The sequence below is a fragment of the Carettochelys insculpta genome, chromosome 23, assembly GCF_033958435.1.
Source record: "Carettochelys insculpta isolate YL-2023 chromosome 23, ASM3395843v1, whole genome shotgun sequence".
Taxonomy (NCBI): Eukaryota; Metazoa; Chordata; order Testudines; family Carettochelyidae; genus Carettochelys; species Carettochelys insculpta.
In genome coordinates this window covers 15,242,798-15,257,551 of record NC_134159.1, presented here as the reverse complement: position 1 = coordinate 15,257,551, position 14,754 = coordinate 15,242,798, and the positions used below count along the sequence as shown (strand labels likewise).

Here is a 14,754-nt window from a genome sequence, read left to right as displayed (position 1 = left end):
GGAATGGGTGGGGGTAGGCACAGAATTGTGTTTGGTCTCTTGGGGTCTTTGCACTGCTGTGCAGGGCTGACGGGATTAAGACCTTCTTTGGGCCAGTGACGTGAGCAGATGAGATCCAGACACATGCAGAAAGGGAGCAGGTATGTCTGGTGAGGTGGCAGGGTTTTCACACATTTGCTGTATCAATGACCACACCTTTAAGCTGCTATAAAGAATCAAGAATCAGAGGAAATGAGATTTTGCCAGATGACTGATATACTACAGGTTGAACCTCTCTCATCCAGCATCCTTGGTTTCTGATGAGATAATTTGCCGGACCATGGGAGGTCAATATTGCCTAGCACATTATCAACACTTCCACTGTTTAATGGACTCTTAAAGAAATTTAGGGGTAAATTACAGCTAACTAGCAGCACAGAACAGAGGGAGCCAGGACTGGTGGCTGTAAACAAACTTTATGGGACCATGGGGAACTTGGTCACATCTGTGTTAAGTGGTCCTCCAGCTAACTAAAATCATGCCAGCTTACATATGTAATTGGATGAGAGAGTTCTGGATTAGCGAGGTTCAACCTGCAGCATTTCATCCCTTCAAGACACCTTCTTTGCACCCTCTCTTTTTAGTGGCTGATATGCTAGGGGAGGAAACATCCTTATGTGGGCTGGTAATAATAGAATACATGCACAGGAATCAGGGTTTTTAAGCCACAGTATCCTGGAGGATTTTAAGTGTAGGGTTTTTAATTTTGATTATTCCCTTTGTTAGCATGTATTAAGAAAGGAGAGAGGAGCTGAGAACTGGCACTGCAGTTAAATATCTCCTTAAGACAAAGGATAATGCTGTCTCTCTCTGAAGGGGCCTGAGTGTCTCAGTTACAGACGCAGAAGGGTCAATCCTTTAGGATGCAATTTGTGATTGGCAGGGATGTGAAACTGACCTGAAGCTTGCATTGCTTGTCAGTCAGGCTCAAACCATCTGTGTATATTGCCTGTTTGGTCTCTGCCTGAGTGGGAAAGAGGAGATAAATCACATTTTCCTTGGGAGGAGGGGAATGGGGGATACTGGATATTTCCCTTTTCACCTTTCTCTTATTTTGTTTATTTTTAGACACTACTGTATTCTGTAGTAATGACCCCAATCACCTTCAGTGTAGATGAACGAAACACAATCCCCCTTCTCCCCTGGCCCCCGAGAATCCTCAAGGCAATGTTCCAGGGATAAGACACATGCAGGCCCTCGATCCCTCAAATCTCTTCCTATACTTGGATCTATTTCACAAATCCAGATTAGAGCTCCAGGGCCCACATTTCACTCTCTGTTACCCTGGTGTAATTCTTTTGACGTCGTAGAAGTTCCTTAGAAATTACAGTGGAGTAACAGAGACCACAGTTTGATCAAGAGACTTTTTCTGAACCAAAGGCTAAAAAAGGGGAAGGGGTTCACTAGAGAAGAGAAAGTGTTATATAAGGCAGGCCAGGGTGAGAAAACTTTTTACATCAGGCCCCACTTTTCGTCCCTGCAATTAGCAGCCCCCTGCGCACGCCACCTGTCTAATGTCATCCAAACAGATGGAAATTTCGGTTATGTTCATACGAAAACAAACCCCTTTCGGCCTGTGTAAGAAAATATATCTATAGAATGTAAAATCTTTATTGATCAGTATAGAAATGTGAATACACGGACATAAAAGCAGTAACCTTTTTCCAACATTTTTAATGAGATGGATGAGCCTGAGACCCAGCCTCCGATTGTGCTCCATGCCCCCCTTTTGAAATTTCTTGCTCCCCACTTTGTTCACCTCTGAGTGATGCAACCAAATGTGATTTTTTCCAGTGGTATGCATTTTAGAGGAGCCAGCTTCCACCGCCAATCAGGGTAGATCGCAAACTCCAGTTAGTAATATATATAGGTTGGGTGTGTATATATCAGTATTTGTTTGTACTGCAGTAGTACCTAGAAGTGTCTGTCATGGAACAGAACTCCATTGTTCTAGGATAGGATAGATAGATGGTCTCTCTTTTAATCTATCTATCTAAAATGAGATTAGATGAACAGAGGGTTCTGAAAGGGCAGAAGGTTCTCCAGGTGCTGTCACCCATTTTGTTTTTGATGTCTTGACGCGGTTCTCTTGTCATCTGGTGTTTTTTCCAGACAATCCTGTGCAATTATAATGCGGGGAAGGGGAAATCATATGGACCACATTTAGCCAATCCAAATTGGGGAAAAGGTAATAAAATGCCAATGTACAGGGCTGAATTCATACCTGGTTTCAACTCCATTGATTTTTAGTGGATTGTCCTGGCTCGATTCTCTCCTTGTTATTATAATGTGGATTTTTCGGGGAACAGCTGAAGAAGATGGAGTAGCCAATTTAGATCCTACGTTGTGTCTCTTTATTTAAGTCAGCAGAGTGGTCAGAGTGAAAGGGCATTTCTCACGCTGTGGAAGCAGAGCTGTCCCATGCCTCCTTTGGCTAAAACATGGAATAATTGCGGTAGCTGAATAGTATCAGTGGGCAAATGTTGACTTTAAATGGCGACCACTGGAAGTCTTGTGCCCTATCCTTGGTGTACATTTTGGAAGGAAGATGTTGTTTGGTGGCTGACAGCATTTATGCTAAAACAAAAGGCCAGATTCTGACCTCATTTACGCGAGTCCCTTTGCAGAGTAATTCCACAGAAGCTGATAGATTCAGCTGTGGATTGAAGCGAGATCAAAATCCCTTTGCTCTCTTTTTGTAATGTTACATAGCATCCTCAGAGAAGGCCACGTGAGGCTTACCCACCCCCCATGCCAAGTGAATTTGGGGCTCAGTGGGCCCTCTTTAAATGGGATCCTTGCCGCATAGCCTCCCCTGGCTAATTGGGCGTCATGCTGTCTTTTCAAGAAATGACTCATTCTCGTCCCATTATATCCCCTCTCCTTCCCCATCACTATTGTTTTAATTATTATGATACCTCCCTGGCAAGCTGGCATCTCCGAACATGGCAATAACTCATCCTAATGAGGCTGAAGGGCATGTTGCCTAGCAACACAGCATCGCTAGAGTCTCCATGTGCTGCGCTGGTAAAGACACTCCAGTTAATGGCACTGCTTTTTACAGTGGTGTGGCTGGGCCTCGGAATCTAGAGGCGTGGAGAGAAATATTTATGCCCAAGGCATAAATTCATGGATTTCAAGGCTAGAAGGAGCCATTATGATCCTCTAGTCTGAACAGCTATATAACTCAGGTCAGAGAACTTCCCTAAATGATACCTAGAACAGATAAATAGCCAGTGATGGAGAATCCACAATGATTCTAGGTGAATTGTACTCATGGTTAATTGTGCTCCCCATTAAAAATGTGTATCTTATTCCCAGCCTGCATTCATCTCACTTTAACTTGCAGCCATTGGACCGTGTTGTATTTTTCTCTGGATCATGTTGTACCAGCAGGAGCTGGATGCAGAGTACTTCATAATGGTGAAGGCAGCTTGCAGAGAGAACTGGCTTCCTAGTACTGCAGGTTAGGGTGAAAAGCAATTCAGGGTCTATGATGTGTTTTTTATTGGCCAGAAGACACAGCCCTCAGCTGGTAGCAGAATTCCATGAGAGTTTTCTGTTAACAGTTACTGTAGCCCCCTGCCTTGCTCACATGCTACCACAATCCAAGGATTCTGTCTGGCACAGCAAAGGCAAGTTCAAGAAGTCGGTTATCATGGGGCTGGATGGATGAATGAACGGATAGATAGATAGATGGATGTAACTGGAAGTCTGTTTGCCTGGTGAATGCATAAAGATTGGGGCCAGTGTTCCCTGTAAACTGAGTGCCTGGGTGACCACCCAGGAGAGAGTCAGGTGTTGCAGAGCACCCCCAGCTGGCAGCCTGTGTTTCTATTGGTGCCACACATCCACATGTGCCTTGGTGCACATAACAACATTTTTTCTTTTCATGGATGGAAAAGTTAGAGAAAACGCTGATTGGGGCTGATGTATTGCCTGCACTAGCTAGAAACAGGACCGATCACTTCTTACCTCTGTCTTGGAAATACCATCCATTGCCCCTAGCCTGGCTCTGTGGCCAATGAACTCAAGCGTGCTCTTGGAGGCAGTTACCAAATACAGAGAATAACTTGACCCCTGGCCAGCATTTCCCTGTCTGTTCACTGAGAGTTGCAGAGTGCACGTGAGCATGGCCATTTTCAACCATCAAGATACAAAGCCATCTGTGCACTCTCTTCCTGGCTGCTAGTGTAGCCACAGCTGTTATACTGGAGCAGGAGCAAGTGGCCAGTTGCATGCACATTACTAACTCCTAAGAACAGAAACAGCTACAGATACTGGAATGAGGCTGATTCATGGCACGGCCTTATTGCTGCTACCTGCTAAGGAAAAACATTGCAGTAGTATAGTGTGAGATAGAGGATTCTGCTGGTGTAGTTTTACAGAGGTGGTGTGTGAAAATATGCGCCGCATGAGGCGGTGAACTTTTCATAAAAAATAATTATCATAGAATCACAGGGCTGGAAGGGACCTCAGGAAGTCATCTAGTTCAGCCCCCAGCTTCAAGCAGGATCAACCCCACTCAAGCAGGATCAACCCCAATTAGTTAGGACTGTCTTCCACAAAGGTCTTTGTTTGCCTAAGCCTGATGGATAAATGTCTTCGCTGGGAAACTGTAGCAGTTTAACACCGTGTTGAGCAATGGCTCTGATTTCAGCCCTCCGCCACAAAAATGAGGGGAGAAAATGCCCGAACTAAGTGAATTTGTGAACACTTTCTCAGCCAAAATATTGCGCAGATGAACATTAATAGCGAGGTTGGTGAGAGACAGAGAGCACTAAATGAAACCAGACAGAGCAAGCGTCTCGTGGGCAGAGATCTGCTTTGGCATGTTCAGTCCTGGGGAGCGCAGTTCCAGGGGTAATTTCTAACAAAACTTCACCCGTTCACCCCACTCCTGACCTCCAGCACTCTCTGCTATCATGATCTGCCCCTGGGTCTGCCAGGCTTCCGTCAGCTGATGGGTTCAGCTATGCCAGGCCTGGCACACCACTGCTTTGCTGCCACACCTGAGATCTGAAGCACCCTGTGTGCCTTGGTGCCCTGGACTAGAGTCTGGCCATCATGAGGGTTACTTCCAAAGGGGAAGTACTCACAGGAGGCAAACCAAGCTCCAGTGATTGCACAACCTGAGACGAGCGAACTTATTTTTTCATATAACCTCATCAAGGATTAGAGCACAGGCCTCCAGTGGGGGACAGGCTGTTTTAAATTTGCTCACCAGCTACAGAACCTTCTTCTAGATGTTCACGGGGCCAACCTTACCCATACGCACAAGCCTGCCAATGGGGGACAGAGAGGGAAGTGGCCACGGGACCTGGCATTTCAGAGGAGCATGGAGCTCTGGCCGCCATTGCTGCTACTTTGGCAGCGGCAGCAGCCGGAGCGCCTGGCCCCTCTGAAGTACCATGGTAGCACTTCTGTGCTGCTCTTTCTTCAGGAAGCAGCGGGTAGCACTGCAATATGAGCAGTCCTGAAGGCTGACTGTGCTAGTCCCCACCCCTTCTGGGGACGCAGAGCCAGGCCCCCTCCTAGCTTGCCCTGGGGCCCACTGTGGCTGTCAGCCCCGCTGTATACGCAGAATATGAAGCTGCATAGGGTGCATGAAAATTTGGGCCACGACTGGGTCTTAATGTCCAGCAACCCGCCTTTTCCTATCTCCCCTTCTGTGGCTCTGCTTCCCCCAGAGATGATGTAATTAACTGAAAAGTGACAAAGTCTGCCAGAGCTATCAGCAGAACACGGGACCTGTGAATGAGCCATTCAGGTGGTAATGACATCACTGAACAGGCATTTGCCAACCCCAGGCAAATACCGTCAGTTTCTGAGCATACTGTGTTAGTCTACAGGATATTAGTTTTCCTTTGAAACTATTTCATTAGTATTGCTGAAGATTATAAAATCACATAGCTAAAGAATTGTCATTCCTCCCCTATACCGGGCTGCCGTCAGACACAGGGCAGGAGGCTAATGGTAGTGCATTGGGCCCCATAAATCCTAAGGATGGCCCTGCATGTTCTTTCCTCCTGGATGTGCTCACAGTCCTGATGGGCTGCTTTGGTGTCAGGGGGGTCCCATTTATCTGGGCTTTTTTACTCGGGTTCCATCATAGTTCTTGCGGCAAGCACTGAGCAGCACCAGCATCCCCCAATGTGTTTTCTCAATATATTGTCCTCTGCAGGACTTCTCCTATGATGATTCCAAGGTGGAATTTAATGTTGATGCCCCCAATGGCGTGGTGATGGAAGGGTACCTCTTCAAGAGAGCAAGCAATGCTTTCAAAACATGGAATCGGTGAGTAACAACATGTGTTCCAGTGGCTAAAAGGAGGAGGGCTCTGAATGCCTTTCCAGACTGGCAGCCCACACAACCTTTGTGTTATCTCTCAGCAGGTATCAAAGTGGCTTCATCAGTGTAGGGCTATTGGGCTGGTGCAGCGTGGTTTGTCTGTGCAGTATCACTGAACTCTTTCAGAACAAAAAGCAGTCAAGTAGCACTTTGAAGACTAGCAAAATAATTTATTAGGTGAGCTTTCGTGGGACAGACCCACTTCTTCAGACCATAGCCATACCAGAACAGACTCAATTAATTGATAAGCTGAATAGTAACAAGTCTCCAGGACCAGATGGCATTCACCCAAGGGTTCTGAAAGAACTCAAATGTGAAATTGCGGAGTTATTAACAGTGGTTTGTAACCTATCCTTTAAATCCACTTTGGTACCAAATGACTGGAAGACGGCCAATATAACACCAATATTTAAAAAAGGCTCTAGAGGAGATCCTGGCAATTATAGACCGATAAGTTTAACATCAGTACCAGGTAAATTAGTAGAAACACTAGTAAAGAGTAAAATTGCAAGGCACATAGAAGAGCACGAATTGTTGGGCAAAAGTCAGCATGGTTTCTGCAGAGGGAAGTCGTGTCTGTCTAATCTATTAGAATTCTTTGAAGGGGTTAATAAACATGCGGACAAGGGGCACCCAGTGGACATAATATACCTAGATTTCCAGAAAGCCTTTGACACGGTCCCACACCAAAGGCTTTTATGTAAATTAGGTGGTCATGGGATAGGAGGAAAGGTCCTTTCATGGATCGGAAATTGGTTAAAAGACAGAAAACAAAGGGTTGGAATAAATGGTAAATTTTCACAATGGAGGGGGGTAACTAGTGGTGTTCCCCAGGGCTCAGTCCTGGGACCGATCCTGTTCAACTTGTTCATCAATGATCTAGAAAATGAGGTAAGCAGTGAGGTGGCAAAGTTTGCAGATGACACCAAGTTGTTCAGGACAGTCAAAAGCAAAAGGGATTGTGAAGAACTACAAGGAGATCTCAGCAAACTGAGTGATTGGGCAGCAAAATGGCAAATGAAATTTAATGTGGGTAAGTGTAAGGTAATGCATGTTGGAAAAAATAACCCAAATTACACGTACTACATGATGGGGTCAAATTTAGCTACGACAGATCAGGAAAGGGATCTTGGAGTTATAGTGGATAGTTCTCTGAAGACATCCACGCAGTGTGCAGCGGCAGTTAGTAAGGCAAATAGGATGTTAGGAATTATTAAAAAAGGGATCGATAATAAGACAAAAGATATCATACTTCCCCTATATAAAACTATGGTACGCCCACATCTCGAGTACTGCGTGCAGATGTGGTCTCCTCACCTCAAAAAAGATATATTGGCATTAGAAAAGGTTCAGAAAAGGGCGACTAAGATGATTAGGGGCTTGGAAAGGGTCCCATATGGGGAGAGGCTAGAGAGACTGGGACTTTTCAGTTTGGAAAAGAGGCGATTGAGGGGCGATATGATAGAGGTATATAAAATCATGAATGGTGTGGAGAAAGTGAATATAGAAAAATTATTTACCTTTTCCCATAATACAAGAACTAGGGGACACCAAATGAAATTGATGGGTAGTAGGTTCAAAACTAATAAAAGGAAATTTTTCTTCACACAGCGCACAGTCAACCTGTGGAACTCCTTGCCCGAGGAGGCTGTGAAGGCCAGGACTCTATTAGGGTTTAAAAAAGAGCTTGATAAATTTTTGCAGGTCAGGTCCATAAATGGCTATTAGCCAGGGATAAAGTATGGTGCCCTAGCCTTCATAACAAGGGCAGGAGATGGATGGCAGGAGATAAATCACTTGTCTTCTGTTCTCCTTCTCTGGGGCACCTGGCATTGGCCACCGTCGGCAGATGGGATGCTGGGCTTGATGGACCTTTGGTCTGACCCAGTATGGCCATTCTTATGTTCTTATGTTCTTAATATTTAAGGCACAGAGAGCCAAAAACAGTAATCAAGGAGGACAAATCAGAAAAAAATGATCAAGGTGAGCAAATCAGAGAGTGGAGGGGTGGGGGAGAAAGGTCAAGAATTAGGTTAAGCCAAGTATGCAGAAGAGCCCCTATAGTGACTCAGAAAGTTCCCATCCTGGTTCAAACCACATGTTAATGTGCTGAATTTGAATATAAAAGCCAGCTCGGCTGCTTCTCTTTGAAGAGCGGTGCGAAAGTTTTTTTTCAGTAACACACGTACCTTTAGGTCATTGACAGAATGCCCCATTCCATTAAAATGTTGACTAACTGGTTTGTGGATCTGGAGTGTTTTGATGTCTGTTTTGTGCCCGTTGACCCTTTGTCTAAGAGAGTTTGAAGTCTGTCCAATATACAAAGCATCTGGGCATTGTTGGCACGTGATGGCATATATGATGTTAGTAGAGGAGCATGAGAAAGTGCCCATGATTCTGAAAGTAACCTGGTTAGGTCCACTGATGGTATTTCCAGAGAAGATATGTGGACAAAGCTGGCAGCAGGCTTTGTTGCAAGGAAAGGTTCCAGGACTGGTATTCCTGGGGTATGGACTGAACTCTTTCAGTGCTGCACTTGTGAAGTCGCTTAATATCAGAAGGGCCGCGTAATGCTGGCGTGTTCCAACAGAAAGCGTTAGGCTCAGTAAAAGGAGCTGGATGCTATGTATTTTACAGAATGAGGATTGTCTGCAGAACAAACTGGCTTCTCCTGGCCCAGAAGGTGTTTGGGGACCATTCAGTTCTCCCACAGGGAAAAAAAAACCAAAACAATAAATCTTTCATGTGTTGCCATGTCTTTATTTTACCAGCTACCTGCAGTCTGGGCCAGCAGGGCCCATGGTCACCATGGGAACAGTTGAGTGGGAGACTTTGTATACATTGAGAATAGCCTGTTTCTTTCTTTGCTGTGAACTGGAATAGTCCCAAAGCATGGGGGAGTGCTGTGAGCCTGCCTGCAGTTTACTGCTTCTTGCTGAAGGCCAGTGAATGTGACAGCAAGCTCCTTCCATCTTGGGACAACCACCAGGCTTCATACAGGGTAGTCAGGATCCAGCAGCTGAAGCCTTGCTGCAGGGAAGCTGGAAGCTTGTAACCATCAAGGGAAACATCTAAAGCAGCAGGACAGACCTGGTTTTTGAGAGCTGCTAGTATCCAACCGCCCTGAGCAAGAAGGAATGTGGAGCTGTCAGCTGTGCTGCTGTGATCTGGTTCCTTGGGACAGTTCCCTGTCTCTCAGTCACTTATAAATATTTCAGAGGTTGGGCCGTTGGGGGTGCAGTTTAATAAATGCCTCCTGCTTGACACTGGAGGCTCCTTAGCACCCATGGATGTAAGTGAAGTGAAAGCAAAGAGGGTTTCTGGTTCTTTCCTCAATCAGTATTTGTGTGTGCTTCATAACCCTGGGGATAGTCAACGAGCCAAATTTATTCTGCTGCAGCTCAGAACAGAAATCAAACCCCTGGTTTCTGGTTTTAGTACATCAAACCAGTGCCCCCATGCCTCACACATGTTTTCCCTTCTCAACTGGCAGTGCACCTAGAAGTCTCCAAGTTTAGGGGAATTTCTGCAGATAGATGGTGATATGCCTCATTGGAATCAACAAACAACTCACAATGTCCCTGTATTTTTGTGCCAAAACGATTGATTTTGTTCCTAGAGACAGATGAGATGGAATCAGATTCAGCTGAGTGGCATTTGAATCTTTCTTAGGTGCATGCCCAAGTGAACAGCTTACAGGGAACTCTGCCTCCAGCTCAAGCTTGGCTTTTTTTTCAGTCCTAAATTTGTTTGTCTGAGGTTGCTGACCCCCAATCCTTACCATCTGCATGACACTCACATGCATTCTCTGCACATCAGGGATTCCCGAGGGACCAGAATGTGTCAGGTTAGTGATGAATTCCTACATTGTAGGACATCAATGTTAGGGCCAGAGATGGACAGTTCTAAGTGAGTGCCCATCTCGCCCGTGCTGATGATCCAGAGGTGCTCTGAGGATGGTGCCCCATATCAGCCAAGGCAACTATTTACTGCCATGCATTTTCCCCCACACCCCAGCTATTCACAGCCATACATATGCCCCTCATTGTAGGTGGGAAGACAGAGCTACAAGGGGCCCTGGGGAAGAAGTCCCTCTTAGAAACATACAGAAGAAAACTGGATGAAGAAGACCTCCAGAGGGTAGGATAAGATCCACCACCATATTCCAGCACATCTCCACCTGGATGCTAATGTCCCACCTAAGCTACCTAACAAGAGGTGACAGATCTGTGAGGAGCTGCACCCAAGGATCAAATAGCTGGGGAAGAGAACCTGCTATTCAGCGTCACATCACCACAAAGCTGCTTGAGAATTTGTCATTGCCACTGCTGGAGAGAATGGCTGTCACCAAGTGAAGCTCAAAGAGCCGCAGATCCAAACACGCTCACAGCTGATCAAAAGGGGCTTCCAAGCAGGCAGAATGCCCTTCAGGCTCCTGCACTGCTCTGTTTGCTGCCAGACGCATCAAACCCTTTACAGTCGGCACTTTTTATCTCTGAGCGCTGCCGCAGCAAAGGAGCTGAAAATAGAATCCTCTCTTGCCTCGTTTTCCCAAGGTACTGACATCCTTTCCATGTTGAACATGTAGTAGAGGCTTTAAATAATCCACCATCTACAGCGCAGCTGCAGCATGGCTTCTTCCCCAAAACTGCCCAAAGCCTGCAGGCATTTCAGACTGACTCATGTGTCCTTACTTAACGAGTAACCCTAGGAACATTATTATGTAGAGGGTTTGCGATAAATGCGGGGTTATCTTTGCTCAAACAGAAGGGGCACAAATTTTGTAAACACAATGTAGGAGGTTCCTTTGAGAGTCTGGCCCACATAGTTTGTACTGAACACCAGTGATCCAAAAACATCTACCTTCAAGGCTTTTGAGTCATAGAATCATAGAATCCTAGGGCTGGAAGGGACCTCAGGCAGTCATCAAGTCCAGCCCCCTGCCTAAAGCAGGATCAACCCAAACTAAATCTTCCCAGTCAGGACATAAAAACCTCTAGGGATGGAGATTCCACCACCTGTCTAGGTAACCCATTCCAGTGCTTCACCCCACTTCCGGTGAAATAGTTTTTCCTGTTATCCAATATAGAGCTTCTCCACTGCAACTTGGGACCAATTGCTCGTTGTTCTGCCATCTGTCACTACTGAGAACAGCCTCTCTCCATCCTCTTTATAGCCCTCCTTCAGGAAGCTAAAGGCTGCTATCAAATTGCCCCTCACTCTTCTCTCCTTCCCTCACCCGGGTGCATGCCTAGGTATTTCAACACAGTCCCCATGGGATGTAACAATATGCATTGCTGTCAGGCTCCTCAGCCTCCCAGTGACGAAAGAGGTCTTTGTGACTGAAGTGAGAACACCTGGGTTACAGGCCCAACTCTGTCACTGACCCTTTGTGACCTTGGGCAAAGCACACAACCTGGGAGTGCCAGTGCCTTAGTTTCTCCAGTTGTAAAGTGCTCTTGAAATAGCATGGTGATACGCTAAGCCATGAAGCGAGGGATGGATGGATGGACCTCACAATTCAATCTAGAGACCCAGCGGTCTTTGGCCAGGTGAAGCGAGGCCTGGCAACTCAATACAACGGCACTCTGCTGTCCGAGGGGATCCCTGCCGAAGGCTGCAGCTGATCCTTTTGTGCATGCCAGGGAATGTTCCAGGTACCCATGGGCAGAAGCCTGTGGATTTTGGTGGAAGTCAGAAAACCGGAGAGGCCTGATTGCCACTAATGGAACTGTTCAACTTCTGACGGCTCTTGATCTGGGGGTGGGGCAGTGCTCTCACACAGGCCAGGGCTGGGGAGCAAAGTGGTGGAGGCAATGACCTCACAGATGGCTGTGACTGGAGAGCAGAGTCCCTGTGGAACCAGGGGAAAGGCAATGATTTTAGGGTTGGGGTGAAAGGCTGGGGGTAGAGCTCAGGCATCACAGAGCATCCTCTGCCTGCAGCACCAAATGGGCCCACCAGCGCTGGGGGCCATTGAAATCAGGCTTCTGGAAGTCTTTGGTTCTCCCCTCCCCACCCTGCCCCACTCCCCTCAGTGGGCCTGCTGAGTGGCAGGGGGCAGGGGCGCGGGCACAGGGGAAGTTGCTTTTGGGCCCAGAATTTGAAAGGAGCCCAGAGCTGCTACTTTGGCAGCAGCAGTGGCCAGAGCCCCAGACCTATTTGAAGTGCCTCAGCGGCGCTGCTCCGGTCATGTGTGGCTGTGGGGGAGCCGGGGGGGAACTAGGGGAGGGCCAGTACCAGTGACTGCTCTTGGCTCCACCCCTTCCGCTCAATTCCCTCCCGCTTCTGGAGCACAGAGCTGGGCCCCCTTCTCACCTTGCCCCAGGGCCTTTGGTGGCTGTCGGCACCACTGCTCCGCAGCCAGGCTTCTCCCCACTGCCCCAAAACTCCCAAGTGGGGCTGGGGCGGTAAGAGCCCTGGCCGACTTAAGAACCTGAGTGTACAGGTCTGATGTTCTCCCTCCCCCTCGTTCTTTCTTCCTGTGTGTAAATCTTTCTATAGCAGTATCTGGGACACTTGTCACCCCAGTGTCTCAATGCCAAATGCAACAAGTCATGGACAATACAAAGCATTTCTTTATTCTCAGGAGGCAAATAGGTCATATTCCCTCACTGGCATTCCCCACAAGCCCTAACAGCAATGGCATGGGTTGTGAGTGCAGAGGGGATGTATTATTCTGCAGGTGAAATTTGGCTGCCTCTCCCACCTTAGCTTCATCTCTGTTGGCTTGCCCTGATGCCTCTGTCATTCCTGTTTCTCCTCAGGAGGTGGTTCTCCATCCAGAACAGCCAGCTGGTGTACCAGAAGAAGCTAAAGGTCAGTGAGCATCTCTCAGATGACATTAGCAGATTAGCCAACTTGTCTGCAGTCCTGGGGACACTGGCACCATGGAGGGAGAGGGGGAAGAAGAATTGGAGCAGAGGAAGGTCTCACAGCAAGCCCAGTCTGAAATTTCTTCTCAGATAACACTACACTCAGAATCCAAGCTGCTCTGACAACCAAAGGAGAGCAGCTGGTGTTTATAATGTCCCCATTCTCGCTGGCTGCAGAGTAACTGAGAGGTGATGTTTTGAACAGCCTTCTCCTGCCTGTGTCTGGTATCCCATGTTTGGGTTGCATGTACCCAGTTCTACCGGGCTGGAGGATTTCATGAGGCAGCCTCCATTCCAGTCTGCTAAATCAGCAGGCCTCAGAAAGCAGGTTTGGTTACTCCTTCGTGTGTGTCTGAGGGTACATATTCACTACGCAGAAGATCGACCTGGTGAGGGTCGATCTTCCAGCGTTCAATTTCATATGCTTAGTAGGGACGTGCAAAATCAAACCATCTGGGGTTGGCAGTCGAACCCTGTACTCCACCGTATTGCAAGGAGTAAGAGAGGTCGACCGGAGAGTTTCTTTGATTGACCTCCCTCTGTAAAGATGGCCAGGTAAGTTGCTTGCAGACATCTCAATTCTAGCTATGCAATTACCATAGCTAGAAGTGCGTATCTATAGTTGACTTTAAAGTCTAGCATGGACTGGCCTGAGAGCAAAAGCGGAGGGAGACAGCATTGTCGTACACTGAAATCCAGCACAACAGCAAGGTCTGGGGCTTCCTTCTGAGCTTGTAATTCCAAGGCTGCGCTCTGATTGTTGTTAATTTGTATAACTGTGGCAGTTGGAGCCCCAGTCACGGCCCACACTCTGTAGTTCTAGGCTCCGTACAGAGATCAGAGACAGCTTGCGCCCCCAAAGTGTTTGCAATCTCAATATACAACAGGCGGTAAAAAATGGATGTAGACAGACAGACGGGAAAGTACAAGAAGACAATGAGACAACATGATGGACTGTGGTCACCCCTAGGTGCTGTAACTAGGAGTGCTGATGGGGGGCTGCAGCACCTCCTGGCTTGATGTGGTTTCCATTATATGCAAAGTTTACAGTTTAGTTCAGTGGCTTTGAGCACCCCCACTGTAAAAATGGTTCCAGCTCTCCTGTGGTGTCTCTCTCTCTCTCTCACGCACACACACAGCCTTTTGTCAAAACCGTAAGACAAATTGTATCTGAGTTATGAACAGCTTCAGTTGACTTGTTCCTCCTGCTAGTTATTATATCCCTGACGGTTTGGGACGTGCTAAAATACCAGGCAATAGCCTGTATTGAAGGATTTCCAGCCTGGCGACAGGCTGGAAGCACCAGAAACATCATGAGAGAACTGGCAACCTTGAGATTTGCCCACCCAATCCAGCAGAAAGTGTTGACCCTTCTGAGGGTCACTCTGAGGAATGAGTGTTCCTGAGAAGGGAACTGTCGAGGCGGGGAAGAAGTCTGTGGAAGGCCTGCATAGGATGGGGATCCGGAGTGTAAAGCCACCCGCTCTCT

General features: G+C 47.2%; 1 protein-coding gene across 1 annotated transcript in view; it reads left to right on the top strand.

Annotated features, from left to right (window-relative positions):
* ACAP3 (ArfGAP with coiled-coil, ankyrin repeat and PH domains 3) overlaps window positions 1-14,754 on the top strand; it is a 195,796-nt gene that overhangs the window by 145,072 nt on the left and 35,970 nt on the right. Inside the window, exons 10-11 of the mRNA XM_075018189.1 lie at window positions 6,224-6,336; window positions 13,158-13,209. Coding sequence (XP_074874290.1) covers window positions 6,224-6,336; window positions 13,158-13,209 — 165 coding nt within the window. The remainder of the gene's footprint in view (window positions 1-6,223; window positions 6,337-13,157; window positions 13,210-14,754) is intronic.